This window comes from Pristiophorus japonicus, chromosome 3, assembly GCF_044704955.1.
Source record: "Pristiophorus japonicus isolate sPriJap1 chromosome 3, sPriJap1.hap1, whole genome shotgun sequence".
In the NCBI taxonomy this organism is placed as follows: domain Eukaryota; kingdom Metazoa; phylum Chordata; class Chondrichthyes; family Pristiophoridae; genus Pristiophorus; species Pristiophorus japonicus.
In genome coordinates this window covers 78,264,885-78,281,627 of record NC_091979.1, presented here as the reverse complement: position 1 = coordinate 78,281,627, position 16,743 = coordinate 78,264,885, and the positions used below count along the sequence as shown (strand labels likewise).

At 44.4% G+C, this 16,743-nt stretch overlaps 1 protein-coding gene across 4 annotated transcripts in view; it reads right to left on the bottom strand.

Annotated features, from left to right (window-relative positions):
* cfap221 (cilia and flagella associated protein 221) overlaps positions 1 to 16,743 on the bottom strand; it is a 431,960-nt gene that overhangs the window by 122,113 nt on the left and 293,104 nt on the right. For all 4 annotated transcript variants that reach the window (XM_070874512.1, XM_070874515.1, XM_070874508.1 and 1 more), the window contains exon 13: positions 585 to 674. In XM_070874512.1, coding sequence (XP_070730613.1) covers positions 585 to 674 — 90 coding nt within the window. The remainder of the gene's footprint in view (positions 1 to 584; positions 675 to 16,743) is intronic.

Here is a 16,743-nt window from a genome sequence, read left to right as displayed (position 1 = left end):
GTGTGCGGCAAATCTATCCTACCCTCCCTTACCCTCAATGACCATCCGTCCCACCTGTGACAGGGACTGTGGCTCTCGTATTGGACTGTTCAGCCACCTAAGGACTCATTTTAAGAGTGGAAGCAAGTCTTCCTCGATTCCGAGGGACTGCCTATGATGATTCTTTCAGCCAGAAAGGCAAATGTCTGCTGGAATGCTTGTCATCGCCTCCTGCATCAGCAAGTTCAGCTACCTTTCTGTAAACATTGATTTTCTCATAATCTAGCACATTTTCTGACTAAATTGTTAAGAGAATCCCTTTGTATGCCTTTATAGGAGCAGGAATCTAATTTATATCTTATTGTGGTACTTAACCGTGAGAATTGAACTATTATTTGATTGGTTTCCTAACTTTTTGCCGGCAAAACGTTGTTCTATGGTCATATTGATTTATTCAATGGGAAACATTGGATGAAATTTTATTTCCTCAAAACTGGTTAACAGTCCGTCCAAAATGCCATCCTGCTTACCAGTTGGAAAAAACTGTCACAACCCAAAAGTATTGGAATGTTTTGTATGATGTTAGCTGAGAAAACATAACTAACCTCTCCAATGGCTCGTAGAACACGGATCAATAATGTCTCCGTTTTCCGCCTTTGAAATTCCTTTTCTGGTATGGGAACATCTAGATTTATCTATGAAGTAAAAACATCAATGTTATTATGTGTGCTGGACATCCTGGGTCATGGGGAAATAAATCCACACCTCAGATTAAAGAAAGGAAGAAAGAAACACTTGCATAGCGCTATTCGTGACCTCAGGATATCCCAAAGCGTGTTACAGCCAATGAAGTACTTTTGAAGTGTAGTCACTGTTGCAATGTAGGAAACATGCCAGCCAATTTGCGCATAGCAAGCTGCCACAAACAGCAATGTGATAATGACCAGATAGATAATCTGTTCTAGTTGAGGGATAAGTATTAGCCAGGTCACTGAGGATCACTCCCCTGGCCTTCTTCGAAATAGTGCCATGGGATCTTTTACGTCAACCCGAGCGGGCAGACGGGGCTTTGGTTTAACGTCTTATCCAAAAAATGGTATCTCTGGTAGTGCAGTACTCCCTCAAATTCTGAATGGAGCCATAACAAATCTGCACAATGAAAAGACAAATAGTTAATTTTTTTTGGCATTGACAGGATCTGCAAGTTTTCAAATTTAGCAATGTAGTCTAGTTGTTCTGATGCATTTTTGGATTCAGGATCTTCATTTTGATTTTGATATTCATATTGTAATATGAATACAGTAGGATATTAATCTGGCAATTGAAATAAGCACATCATTCAAGATCTAGTAAATGGCATAAAATATGAAACATGGTGGGAAGAATTCCTGTGGGTCACCTGCAATAAAATTGTAAGTCTATTAATTTAAAATGTATTTAAGATTTCCTTATAAATGGCACAGGGGAAATCATTCCCCCAGGTTAGTAAGACATTGGTAAGAATGATTTGATGCTGACTTATAATATGCAGACCAGGACGGGAGAGTGGAGAGGACCAGTTCAAACTATCATAAGATATATAAGGATGGCAGGGCAGGTGGTGTGCCACAACTGCAGCATGTGGGAGTTTGTGGAGAGCATTGTGATCCCGGACAATCATGTTTGCACTAAGTGCCTGCATCTTCAGGAACATCAGCTGAGAATTGTTGAGCTGGAGTCTGAGGTGCAGACATTGCGGGGCATCAGGGAGGGAGAGAGTTACCTGGACACTTTGATCCAGGAGGTAGTCACACCCCTTAGGTTAGGTAGTGGTACAGGAGGGTGTGACTGTAACTCAGGCAGGTAAGAGGACCCCAGGTGCAGTGCTGGATCAGCCTCGACGTTTGTCCTTATCCAACAGGTATGAGGTTTTTGCTGCCTATGTGGATGAGGGAAAAGCCTTCAGGATGGATGAGCAAGCTGACCATGGCACCATGGTGCAGGAGGTCATTCAAGTGGGGGGAGTGAAAGGGAATGTGGTTGTGGTAGGGGACAGTATAGTCAGAGGGAAGATTCTCTGCAGCCACGAGCAGGAGCTCCGAAGGTTGTGTTGCCAGGGTTAAAAATATCTCCTCGTGGCTGGAAAAGAATTTGGAGTGGGAACATAAGAATAAGAATATAAGAAATAGGAGTAGGCCATTTGGCCCCTCGAGCCTGCTCTGCTATATAATAAGATCTTGGCTGATCTGATCATGGACTCAGCTCCACTTCCTTGCCCGCTCCCCATAACCCTTCATTCCCTTATCGCTCAAAAATCTATCTATTGCCACCTTAAATATATTCAATGACCCAGCCTCTATAGCTCTCTGGGCACAGAATTCCACAGATTTACAACCCGCTGAGAGAAGGAATTCCTCCTCATCTCAGTTTCATATGGGCGGCCCCTTATTGAGTCAATGTCCCCTAGTTTTAATTTCCCCTGTGAGTGGAAATATCCTCTCTGCATCCACCGACGAGCCCCCTCATTATTTTATATGTTTCGATAAGATCACCTCTCATTCTTCTGACTCCAATGTGTATAGGCCCAACCTACTCAACCTATCTTCATAAGTCAACCCCCTCATCTCCGGAATCAACCTAATGAATCTTCTCTGAACAGCCTCCAATGCAAGTGTATCCTTCCTTAAATACATAGACCAAAACTGTATGCAGTACTCTAGGTGTGGCCTCACCAATACCCTGTACAGTTGTAGCAGGACTTCTCTGTTTTTATACTCTATCCCCCTTGCAATAAAGACCAATATTCCATTTGCATTCCGGATTACTTGCTGTACCTGCATACTAACTTTTTGTGTTTCATGCACAAGAACCCTCAGGTTCCTCTGTATTGCAGCACTTTGCAATTTTTCTCCATTTAAATTATAATTTGCTTTTCTATTTTTTCTGCCAAAGTGGATAGCCTCACTTTTTCCCACATTATAGTCCATCTCCCAAATTTGTCCCCACCCACTTAGCCTGTGCCTGTCTATATTCCTTTACAGATTTTTTTGTGTCCTCCTCACAATTTGCTTTCCCACCCATCTTTGTATCATCAGCAAACTTGGCTACATTAAACTTGGTCCCTTCATCCAAGTCAGTAATATACACTGTAAATAGTTGAGGAACCAGCACTGATCCCTGCGGCACCCCACTAGTCACTGTTTGCCAACCGGAAAATGACCCATTTATCCCAACTCTCAGTTTTCTGTTAGTCTGCCAATCCTCTATCTATGCTAATATATTACCCACAACCCCGTGAACTTTTATCTAGTGCAGTAACCTTTTATGTGGCACCTTATCGAATGCCTTCTGGAAATCGAAATATACCACATCCACTGGTTCCCCCTTATCCACCCTGCTCCTTACATCCTCAAAGAACTCCAGCAAATTTGTCAAACATGGTTTCCCTTTCATAAAACCATGCTGACTCTGCTTGATTGAATTATGCTTTTCCAAATGTCCTGCCACTGCTTCCTTAATAATGGACTCCAGCATTTTCTGGGGAGGATCCAGTTGTCGTGGTCCATGTAGGAACTAATGACATAGGTAGAACTAGGAATGAGGTACTGCCGAGAGAGTTTGAGGAGTTGGTCCAAATTAAAAAGCAGAACATCAAAGGTAATTGTTGTATATGCAAGCACTCTAATAACGACTCCATGAGGTAAGAGTATAGTACTTGAACTGTAGTGACCTTAGTCCTTTATTGCAGCTCCTAGAGTGCGGATACCAAGAGATGAGCTCTCTTTTATACTTGGTTACCCGCAGTGTACAGGTGACCCTTAGGTCTCCAGCAGTAGCACCCTCTGGTGGTACAGGTATGGTGTATACAGGGTGAAGGTACATTCAGTGGTCTAGTGTTACAGTACATACATTAACATACATACAAACAGTAATAATCGCTGGATTGTTACCTGAGCCATGTGCCAATTGGCATAGGGATAAGCAGATTAGAAGGTTAAATGTGTGGCTCAAAGAGTGGTGTGGGAGGCAGGGGTTTTGCTTCGTGGGGCACTGGCACCAGTATTGGGGAAAGAGGGAGCTGTTCTGTTGGGATGGTCACCACTTAAACTGGGCTAGAACCAGTGTCCTGGCGAATCGAATAACTACGGCAGTGGACAGAGCTTTAAACTAATGAAGGGGGTGGGGCGGGGATAGCTGAGTTTTGGGTAAAAATAAACAGAGTGGGTCAGGAAGGGACAAAGAGAGTAACAATGGTAACAGAGCATCAGTGATTAAGGTGACATTAGGGAAAAATAGAAAAAGTCAAAGCTAAAGGCACTATATCTGAATGCGTGAAGCATTCGCAACAAAATAGATGATTTAATAGAGCAGATAGAAATTAATAGGTTTGATCTAATAGTTATTATGGAGACGTGGTTGCAAAGTGACCAAGGTTGGGAACTAAATATTTCAGGATACTTAACTTTTAGAAGACCTAGGCAAATTGGAAAAGGAGGAGGGGTAGCACTGATAATAAAGAATGGGATAAAGACAGTAGATAGAAAGGATCTTAACTTTGAAAAAGTAGAATCAGTTTGGGTGGAGCTAAGAAACAGCAACGAGCAGAAAACATTGGTGGGAGTTGTTTACAGGCCCCCAAACAGTAGTTGTAATCGAGGGGAGAGTATAAACCAGGAAATTAGAGGCGCCTGTAACAAGGGTAATACGGTAATCATGAGGGACTTTAATCTAAATATATATTGGGCAAAACAAATTGGTAGTAATAATGTGGAGGAGGAATTCATGTAATGTATACAATATAGTTTTCTAGATCAATATGTTGAGGAACCAACTAGGGAGCAAGTTATTTTAGATCTAGTATTGTGCAATGAAATAAATTGTGAATAAAACCGGACAGACCAGCTGGCCTCGACCTCGGCACTGGCTTCGGACACGACAACGGTACACCCAGTCTAGTCTACCCTGCAAAGTCCTCCTTACTAACATCTGGGGACGTGCCAAAATTGGAAGAGCTGTCTCACAGACTAGTCAAGCAACAGCTGACATAGTCATACTCACAAAATCATACCTTTCAGCTAATGTCCCAGACTCCTCCATCACCAATCCTGGGTATGCCCTGTCCCACCGGCAGGACAGACCCACCCGAGGTGGCGGCACAGTGGTATAAGGGAGGGAGGGAGTGGCCCTAGGAGTCCTCAACATTGACTCCGGATCCCATGAAGTCTTATGGCTTCAGGTCAAGCATGGCAAGTTAACCTTGTGCTGATTACCACCTACCGCCCTCCCTCAGCTGATGAATCTGTACTCCTCCATGCTGAACACCACAAAAAAAGTAGCACTGAGGTTAACAAGAACACAGAATGTACTCTGGGTGGGGGACATCAATGTCCATCACCAAGAGTGGTGCAGTAGCACCACTACTGACCGACCTGGCCGAGTCCTGAAGGACATGGTTGCCAGACTGGTCCTGCAGCAGGTGGTGAGAGAACCAACACGAGGAAAAACCTACTTGACCTCGTCCTCACCAATCTACCTGTCGCAGATGCATCTGTCCATGATCACCGCACAGTCATTTTGGAGACAAAGTCCCGTCTTCACAGTGAAGACACCCACCATCGTGCGGTGTGGCACTACCACTGTCCTAAAAGGAATTGATTAAGAACTGATCTAGCAGCTCAAAATTGGGCATCCATGAAGCGCTGTGGGCCATCAGCAGCAGCAGAGTTTTATTCCACCACAATCTGTAACCTCATGGCCCGGCATATCCCTCATTCTACCATTACCATCAAGCCAGGAGACCAACCCTGGTTCAATGAGAAGTGCAGAAGAGCAGGCAAGGAGCAGTATTAGGTGTACCTAAAAATGAGGTACCCCCTTGGGGAAACTGCAACAGAGAACTACATGCATGCTAAGCAGCGGAAGCAGCATGTTATCAACAGAGTTAAGCATTCCCACAATCCACGATCAAATCTCTGCAGTCCTGTCACATCCAGCCGCGAATGGTGGTGAACAATTAAACAACTATTGGGAGGAGGAGGCTCCATGAATATCCCCATGCTCAATGACGGCGGAGCTCAGCATGCAAGTGCAAAAGACACGGCTGAAGCGTTTGCAACCATCTTCAGCCAGAAGAGCCGAGTGGATGATCCCTATCGGCCTCCTCCTGAGGTCCCCACCATCACAGAAGCCAGTCTTCAGCCAATTTGATTCACTCCACGTGCTACCAAGAAACAGCTGAGCGCACTGGATACAGCAAAGGCCCCGACAACATCCCGACTGTAGTGCTGAAGACTTGTGCTCCAGAACTAACCGCGCCTCTAGCCAAACTGTTCTAGTACAGCTACAACACTGGTATCTACCCGACAATGTGGACAACTGCCCAGGTAAGTCCTGTCCACAAAAGAAGGACAAATCCAATCCAGCCAATTATTGCCCCATCAGTCTACTTTCAATCATCAGCAAAGTGATGGAAGTTATCGTTGACAGTGCTATCATGCGACACTTACTCACCAATAACCTGCTCACCGATGCTCAGTTTGGATTCTACCAGGACCACTCAGCTCCAGATCGCATTACAGCCTTGGTCCAAACATGGACAAAAGCGCTCAATTCCAGAGGTGAGGTGAGAATGACTGCCCTTGACATCAAGGCAGCATTTAACCGAGTGTGGCATCAAGAAGCTCTAGTAAAATTGAAGTCAATGGGAAACAGGGGGAAAACTCTCCACTGGCAGGAATCATACCTAGCACAAAAGAAGATAGTTGTGGTTGCTGGAGATCAACCATCCCAACCCCAGGACATCGCTGCACAAGTTCCTCAGACCAGTGTCCTAGGCCCAACCATCTTCAGCTGCTTCATCAATGAACTTCCCTCCATCATAAGGTCAGAAGTGGGGATGTTCGCTGATGATTGCACGGTGTTCAGTTCCATTCGCAACTCCTCAGAAAATGAAGCAGTGCATGCCCGCATACAGCAAGACCTGGATGACATTCAGGTTTGGGCTGTTAAGTGCTAAGTTACATTCGTGCCACATAAGTGGCAGGCAATGACCATCTCCAACAAACGAGAGTTTAACCACCTCCCCTTGATATTCAACGGCATTACCATCGCCAAATCCACCACCATCAACATCCTGGGGTCACCTTTGATCAGAAACTTAACTGGACCAGCCACAGAAATATTGTGGAAAAAGAGCAGGTCAGAGGCTGGGTATTCTGCAGCGAATGTCTCACCTCCTGACTCCCCAAAGCTTTTTCACCATCTACAAGGCACAAGTCAGGAGTGTGATGGCATACTCTGCACTTGCCTGGATGAGTGCAACAACAACACTCAAGAAGCTCCACACCATCCAGGACAAAGCAGCCCGCTTGATTGGCACCCCATCTACCACCTTCAACATTCACTCCCTCTACCACTGGCGCAGTGTGTACCATCTATTAGGTGCCACGGCTTCTTCAGCAGCACCTCCCAAACCCAGGAACTCTACCACCTAGAAGGACAAGGGCAGCAGGTGCATGGTAGCACCATCACCTGCAAGTTCCCGTCTAAGTTACACACCATCCTGACTTGGAAGTATATCACTGTTCCTTCACCGTCACTGGGTCAAAATCCTGGAAGTCCCTCCTTAACAGCGTTGTGGGAGTACCTTCATCACAAGGACTGCAGCGGTTCCAGAGCAATTGGGGTGGGCAATAAATGCTGGCTTTGCCAGCGATGCTCAGATATCGGAACCAATTAATAAACATGAGAATGGGTTAATTAATAACATTGTAGTAAAGCGGCCCTTAGGGAAGAGTGACCATAATATGCAAGAATTTTATATTAAGTTTGAAAGTGATTTAGTTAAATCTGAAACTGGGGTCTTAAATCTAAACAAAGCGTACTACGTAGGTATGAGGAGTGTTTTGGCTAAGGTAGATTGGGAAACATTAAAAAGTATGATGGTAGATGAGCAATGGCTAGCATTTAAAAAATTTATATATAATTTACAGCAAATATACATTCCTTTGAGGCATAAAAACTCCACAGGAAAAGTGATGTAACCGTGGTTAACAAGAGTAGTTAAAGATAGTATTAGATCAAAGGAAGAGGTTATACTGTTGCCAAAAAGAGCAGTAAGCCTGAGGATGGAGAGGGATTTAGGATTCAGCAAAGGAGGACCAAGAAATTGATTAACGGAAAATAGAATGAGGGTAAACTAGCGAGACATAAAAATAGACAGTAAAAGCTTCTATAGGTATGTAAAAAGGAAAAGATTCGTGAAAGTAAATGTGGGTCCCTTACAGGCTGAGACAGGAGTAATTATAATGGGGAATAAGGAAATGGCACAGAAATTAATCAAATACTTGTGTCTGTCTTCACAGAAGAAGATGCAAAAAATAGTGGAGAACCAAGGGTCTAGCGAGAATAAGAAAGAAATTAGTATTAGTAAAAATATACTACAGGGGAAATTAATGGGACTGAAAGCTGATAAATTCCCTGGACTGAAAGGCCTACATCCGAGGGTTTTGAAAGAAACATAGAAAATAGGTGCAGGAGTACCCCTTTCCTGCTTTCTCTCCATACCCCTTGATCCCTTTAGCTGTAAGGGCCATATCTAACAACCTCTTGAATATATCCAACGAACTGGCATCAACAATTCTCTGCGTAGAAAGTTCCACAGGTTAAGAACTCTGAGTGAAGAAGTATTTCCTCATCTCGGTCCTAAATGGCTTACGCCTTATCCTTAGACTGTGTGCCCTGGTTCTGGACTTCCCCAACATCGGGAACATTCTTCCTGCATCTAACCTTTCTGAACCCATCAGAATTTTAAACGTTTCTATGAAGTCCCCTCTCATTCTTCTGAACTCGAGTGAATACAAGCCCAGTTGATCCAGTCTTTCTTGATAGGTCAGTCCCGCCATCCCGGGAATCAGTCTGGTGAACCTTCGCTGCACTCCCTCAATAGCACGAATGTCCTTCCTCAAGTTAGGAGACCAAAACTGTACACAATACTCCAGGTGTGGCCTCACCAGATAATATTCTGCCTTCATGTTTTTGCCACCAAAGTGGATAACCTCACATTTATCCACATTAAACTGCATCTGCCATGCATTTGCCCACTCACCTGACCTGTCCAAGTCACTCTGCAGCCTTTTAGCATCCTCCTCGCATCGCACACTGCCACCCAGCTTAGTGTCGTCTGCAAACTTCGCGATATTACACTCAATTCCTTCATCCAAATCATTGATGTATATTGTAGATGTATATTGTAGAAAAGTAAAAAGCAACAGTGGAAGGCCGAGTAAACAAAGGCAAGAAACAAAAAGGGCCACATTACATCACAATTCTAAAAGGACAAAGGGTGATAAAAAAACAAGCCTGAAGGCTTTATGTCTTAATGCAAGGAGTATCCGTAATAAGTTGGATGAATTAACTGTGCAAATAGATGTTAACGGATATGATGTGATTGGGATTACAGAGACGTGGCTCCAGGATAATCAGGGCTGGGAACTCAACATCCAGGGGTATTCAACATTCAGGAAGGATAGAATAAAAGGAAAAGGAGGTGGGGTAGCATTGCTGGTTAAAGAGGAGATTAATGCAATAGTTAGGAAGGACATTAGCTTGGATGATGTGGAATCTATATGGGTAGAGCTGCAGAACACCAAAGGGCAAAAAACGTTAGTGGGAGTTGTGTACAGACCTCCAAACAGTAGGAGTGATGTTGGGGAGGGCATCAAACAGGAAATTAGGGGTGCATGCAATAAAGGTGCAGCAGTTATCAAGGGTGACTTTAATATGCATATAGATTGGGCTAACCAAACTGGAAGCAATACAGTGGAGGAGGATTTCCTGAAGTGCATAAGGGATGGTTTTCTAGACCAATATGTCGAGAAACCAACTGGGGGAGGCAATCTTCGACTGGGTGTTGTGTAATGAGAGAGGATTAATTAGCAATCTCGTTGTGCGAGGCCCCTTGGGGAAGAGTGACCATAATATGGTGGAATTCTGCATTAGGATGGAGAATGAAACAGTTAATTCAGAGACCATGGTCCAGAACTTAAAGAAGGGTAACTTTGAAGGCATGAGGCGTGAATTGGCTAGGATAGATTGGCGAATGATACTTAAGGGGTTGGCTGTGGATGGGCAATGGCAGACATTTAGAGACCGCATGGATGAACTACTACAATTGTACTTTCCTGTCTGGCGTAAAAATAAAAAAGGGAAGGTGGCTCAACCGTGGCTATCAAGGGAAATCAGGGATAGTATTAAAGCCAAGGAAGTGGCATACAAATTGGCCAGAAATAGCAGCGAACCCGGGGACTGGGAGAAATTTAGAACTCAGCAGAGGAGGACAAAGGGTTTGATTAGGGCAGAGAAAATGGGATACGAGAGGAAGCTTGCAGGGAACATTAAGACGGATTGCAAAAGTTTCTATAGATATGTAAAGAGAAAAAGGTTAGTAAAGACAAACTTGGTCCCCTGCAGTCAGAATCAGGGGAAGTCATAACGGGGAACAAAGAAATGGCGGACCAATTGAACAAGTACTTTGGTTCGGTATTCACTAAGGAGGACACAAAACAACCTTCCGGATTTAAAAGGGGTCAGAGGGTCTAGTAAGGAGGAGGAACTGAGTGAAATCCTTATTAGTCGGGAAATTGTGTTGGGGAAATTGATGGGATTGAAGGCCGATAAATCTCCAGGGCCTGATGGACTGCATCCCAGAGTACTTAAAGAGGTGGCCTTGGAAATAGCGGATGCATTGACAGTCATTTTCCAACATTCCATTGACTCTGGATCAGTTCCTATGGAGTGGAGGGTAGCCAATGTAACCCCACTTTTTAAAAAAGGAGGGAGAGAGAAAACAGGGAATTATAGACCGGTCAGCCTGACATCGGTAGTGGGTAAAATGATGGAATCAATTATTAAGGATGTCATAGCAGCGCATTTGGAAAGAGGTGACATGATAGGTCCAAATCCGCATGGATTTGTGAAAGGGAAATCATGCTTGACAAATCTTCTGGAATTTTTTGAGGATGTTTCCAGTAGAGTGGACAAGGGAGAACCAGTTGATGTGGTATATTTGGACTTTCAGAAGGCTTTCGACAAGGTCCCACACAAGAGATTAATGTGCAAAGTTAAAGCACATGGGATTGGGGGTAGTGTGCTGACATGGATTGAGAGCTGGTTGTCAGACAGGAAGCAAAGAGTAGGAGTAAATGGGTACTTTTCAGAATGGCAGGCAGTGACTAGTGGGGTACCGCAAGGTTCTGTGCTGGGGACCCAGCTGTTTACATTGTACATTAATGATTTAGACGAGGGGATTAAATGTAGTATCTCCAAATTTGCGGATGACACTAAGTTGGGTGGCAGTGTGAGCTGCGAGGAGGATGCTATGAGGCTGCAGAGTGACTTGGATAGGTTAGGTGAGTGGGCAAATGCATGGCAGATGAAGTACAATGTGGATAAATGTGAGGTTATCCACTTTGGTGGTAAAAACAGAGAGACAGACTATTATCTGAATGGTGACAGATTAGGAAAAGGGGAGGTGCAACAAGACCTGGGTGTCATGGTACATCAGTCATTGAAGGTTGGCAATGTAGGTATAGCAGGCAGTTAAGAATGCAAATGGCATGTTGGCCTTCATAGCGAGGGGATTTGAGTACAGGGGCAGGGAGGTGTTACTACAGTTGTACAGGGCCTTGGTGAGGCCACACCTGGAGTATTGTGTACAGTTTTGGTCTCCTAACTTGAGGAAGGACATTCTTGCTATTGAGGGAGTGCAGCGAAGGTTCACCAGACTGATTCCCGGGATGGTGGGACTGACATATCAAGAAAGACTGGATCAACTGGGCTTGTATTCACTGGAGTTCAGAAGAATGAGAGGGGACCTCATAGAAACGTTTAAAATTCTGAAGGGTTTAGACAGGTTAGATGCAGGAAGAATGTTCCCAATGTTGGGGAAGTCCAGAACCAGGGGTCACAGTCTAAGGATAAGGGGTAAGCCATTTAGGGCCGAGATGAGGAGAAACTTCTTCACCCAGAGAGTGGTGAACCTGTGGAATTCTCAACCACAGAAAGTTGTTGAGGCCAATTCACTAAATATATTCAAAAAGGAGTTAGATGTAGTCCTTACTAATAGGGGAATCAAGGGGTATGGCGAGAAAGCAGGAATGGGGTGCTGAAGTTGCATGTTCAGCCATGAACTCATTGAATGGCGGTGCAGGCTCGAAGGGCCGAGTGGCCTACTCCTGCACCTATTTTCTATGTTTCTATGTAAATAGCTGGGGTCCCAGCACTGAGCCCTGTGGCACCCCACTAGTCACACGGCCTGCCATTCTGAAAAGGACCCGTTTATTCCGACTCTCTGCTTCCTGTCTGCCAACCAGTTTTCTACCCACGTCAATACATTACCCCCAATACCATGTGCTTTAATTTTGCACACTAATCTCTTGTGTGGGACCTTGTCAAAAGACTTTTGAAAGTCCAAATACACCACATCCACTGGTTCTCCCTTGTCCACTCTACTAGTTACATCCTCAAAAAATTCCAGAAGATTTGTCAAGCATGATTTCCCTTTCATAAAACCATGCTGACTTCGACCGATCCTGTCACTGCTTTCCAAATGCGCTGCTATTTCATCTTTAAAAATTGATTCCAACATTTTCCCCACCACTAGAGGTGGATATAGAGACAGTGGATGTATTGGTTGTCATATTCCAAAATTCCATAGGTTCCCATAGATTGGAAGGTAGCTAATGTAACCCCGCTATTTAAGAAAGGAGGGAGAGAAAAACAGCGAACTGCAGACCAGTTAGCCTGACAGCAGTAGTAGGGAAAATGCTAAAATTTTATTATTAAGAATATGGTAACAGGGCACTTAGAAAATAATTATAGGGTTGGCAGAATCAACACAAATTTATGAAAGAGTAATCATGTTTGACAAATGTGTTTGAGTTTTTTGAGGTTGTAACTAGCAGAATAGATAAGAGGGAACCAGTGGATGTGGTGTATTTGGATTTTCAGAAGGCATTAGATAAGGTACCACACAGGAGGTTATTAAACAAAATTAGGGCTCATGGGATTGGGAGTAATATACTAGCATGGATTGAGGATTGGTTCACGGACAGAAAACAGAGAAGAGGAATAAACGGGTCATTTTCGGGTTAGCAGACTGTAACTAGTGGGGTACCGCAAGGATCAGTGCTTGGGCCTCAGCTATTCACAATCTATATCAATGATTTGGATGAGGGGACCAAATGTAATATATCCAAGTTTGCTGATGATACAAACCTAGGTGGGAATGTAAGTTGTGAAGAGGATACAAAGGGACTTCAAGAGTGTTATGTATTTAACCCTTGGCAACCTGTATCACACCACCACCAGGGGGTCTACCCATTGGAGTCCCAAGGGATCCCAGCATCCCTTGGGAGCACTGTATATAAGCAGGCCACCCACGCGATACCTGGACTCTGGAATCTAATTAAAGGAGCTAAGGTCACACTCACTGCTCATGGTACTCAGTTTCATCCTTTATTATAAGCTTAACGATTGGCGACGAGATAGCAAACAACTGTGCGAAAATGCAAAGAACAGTTGGTATCCTGGAAAAGTTCTCCGAAGGGGACAATTGAGAGGCCTTCGTGGAGAGACTCGACCAATACTTTGTGGCCAATGAGATGGAAGGGGACGAGAACGCTGCCAGACGAAGGGCGATCCTCCTTACCGTCTGTGGGCAACAACATATGGCCTCATGAAGAATCTTCTAGCTCCGGTAAAACCAACAACTAAATCCTATAAAGAATTGTGTACGCTGGTCCGGGAGCACTTAAATCCTAAGGAAAGTGTTTTGATGGCGAGGTATCGGTTCTACACATGTCAACGGTCGGAGGGCCAGAAAGTGGCGAGCTATGTCACCGAACTAAGGCGCCTTGCAGGACATTGCGAATTTGATGGATTCTGAGAACAAATGCTGAGAGACATTTTTGTGCTTGGCATTGGCCATGAGGTAATCCTTCGCAAACTATTGACTGTTGAAATACCGAATCGGAGCAAAGTCATAATGATAGCCCAGGCATTTATGTCCACCAGCGATAACACCAAACAAATTTTGCAGCATAAAGAGGTTTCGGCCAGTACTTTGCACAAAGTAATGTCGTTTTCGAGCAGGAATATACATGGCACAACATACACGCTGGCTGCTGCATGACTTCAGATGACCGAAAGTCTGCTATCAATCATTAATGTGAGGCAGTTAACACCTTGTTGGCGTTGTGGAGGTGATGCCACTTCAAGCACTATGCGTGCAATGGCTGCAGAACAATGGGACACCTCCAGCGAATGTGCAGGCGAGCTGCAAACCCTGCAAATCACCATGTTGCAGAGGAAAATCGATCCACTGTGGATCAGGCTGAATTGGAGACTCGTACCGAGGAGGCAGAAGTGTACGGGGTACACACATTCACCACGAAATGTCCACCAATAATGTTGAAAGTTGAACTGTTGCGAATCAGTCCATAATGAGTAAAAAGGCCTTCGACAGGCTGTGGGGCAAAATGGCACACAGGCACAAGCTCAGCCCCATTCGCACCAAAGTAAGGAGTCACACCAAGGAATTAATCCCTGTAATTGGCAGTGCAGAAGTCAAAGTCTCCTATGGTAGGCAGTACAAAGAGCAAGGAGGAGGAGCAGCATCGAGTTGGGAGGCCTATAAAGGCCCATCGGCAGCAGTCGGAGAGCGGGAGAGCGAGGAGGAGGAGCAGCTTCCAGTCGGGAGGCCTATAAAGGCCCATCGGCAGCAGTCGGAGAGCGGGAGATCGAGGAGGAGGAGCAGCGCTGCGATTTCATCCTTAATAATTGATTCCAACATTTTCCCCACTACTGATGTCAGGCTAACCGGTCTATAATTAACCGTTTTCTCTCTCCCTCCTTTTTTAAACAGTGGTGTTATGTTAGCTACCCTCCAGTCCATAGGAACTAATTCAGAGTCAATAGACTGTTGGAAAATGATCACCAATGCATCCACTATTTCTATAGTCACTTCCTTAAGTACTCTGGGATGCAGACTATCAGGCCCTGGGGATTTATCAGTCTTCTATCCCATCAATTTCCCTTACACAATTTCCCATTTTATAAAGATATCCTTCAGTTCCTCCTTCTCACTAGACCCACTGTCCCCTAGTATTTCCGTAAGTTATTTGTGTCTTCCTTCGTGAAAACAGAATCAAAGTAGTTGTTTAACTAGTCCGCCATTTCTTTGTTCCCCATTATAAATTTACCTGAGTCTGACTGCAAGGGATCTACGTTTGTTTTCACTAATCATTTTCTCTTCACATATCTATAGAAGATTTTGCAGTCAGTTTTTATGTTCCCGGCATGTTTCTTCTCATACTCTATTTTCCCCCTCCTAATTAAACCCTTTGTCCTCCTCTGCTGTATTACAAAATTTTCCCATTCCTCGGGTTTTCTGCTTTTTCTGGCCAATTTATATGCCTCTTCCTTGGATTTAACACTATCCCTAATTTCCCTTGTTAGCCACGGTTGAGCCACCTTCCCCGTTTTATTTTTACTCCAGACAGGGATGTACAATTGTTGAAGTTCATCCATGTGATCTTTAAATGTTTGCCATTGCCTATCCACTGTCAACCCTTTAAGTATCACTCGCCAGTCTATTTTAGCCAATTCACGTCTCATACCATCAAAGTTACCTTTCCTTAAGTTCAGGACCCGAGTCTCTGAATTAACCGTGTCACTCTCCAACTTAATAAAGAATTCTACCATATTATGGTCACTCTTCCCCAAGGGGCCTCGCACAACAAGATTGTTAATTCGGCCTGTCTCATTACACATCACCCAGTCTAGGATGGCCAGCCCTCTAGTTGGTTCCTCGGCATATTGGTCTAGAAAACCATCCCTAATACATTTCAGGAAATCCTCCATTGCTACCAGTTTGGTTAACCCAGTCAATATGTAGATTAAAGTCACCCATGATAACTGCTGTACCTTTATTGTACGCATCCCTAATTTCTTGTTTGATGCTGTCCTCATCCTCCCGACTACTGTTTGGTGGTCTGTACACAACTCCCACCAGCGTTTTCTGCCCTTTCGTATTCCGTAGCTCCACCCATACAGATTCCACATCATCCAAGCTAATGTCCTTTTTTACTATTGCATTCATTTCCTCTTTAACCAGCAATGGCACCCCACCTCCTTTACTTTCTGTCTATCCTTCCTAAATGTTGAATACCCCTGGATGTTGAGTTCCCAGCCTTGGTCACCCTGGAGCCATGTCTCCGTGATGCAAATTACATCATATCCGTTAACTGCTATCTGCGCAGTTAATTCGTCCACCTTATTCCGAATACTCCTCGCATTGAGGCATAAAACCTTAGGCTTGTCTTTTTAACACCTTTGCCCCTTTAGATTTTTGTTGTAATGTGGTCCTTTTTGCTTTTTGCCTTGGCCCTCCACTTTTACTTTTCTTCTTTCTATCTTTTGCTTCTGCCCCCATTCTACTTCCCTCTGTCTCCCTGCATAGGTTCCTACCCCCCTGCCATATTAGTTTGACCCCCTCCCCAACAGCACTAGCAAACACTCCCCCTAAGACATTGCTTCTGGTCCTGCCCAGGTGCAGACCATCCGGTTTGTACTGGTCCCACCTCCCCCAGAACCGGTTCCAATGTCCCAGGAATTAGAATCCCTCCCTTCTGCACCACTCCTCAAGCCACGTATTCATCTGAGCTATCCTGCGATTCCTACTCTGACTAGCACGTGGCACTGATAGCAATCCTGAGATTACTACTG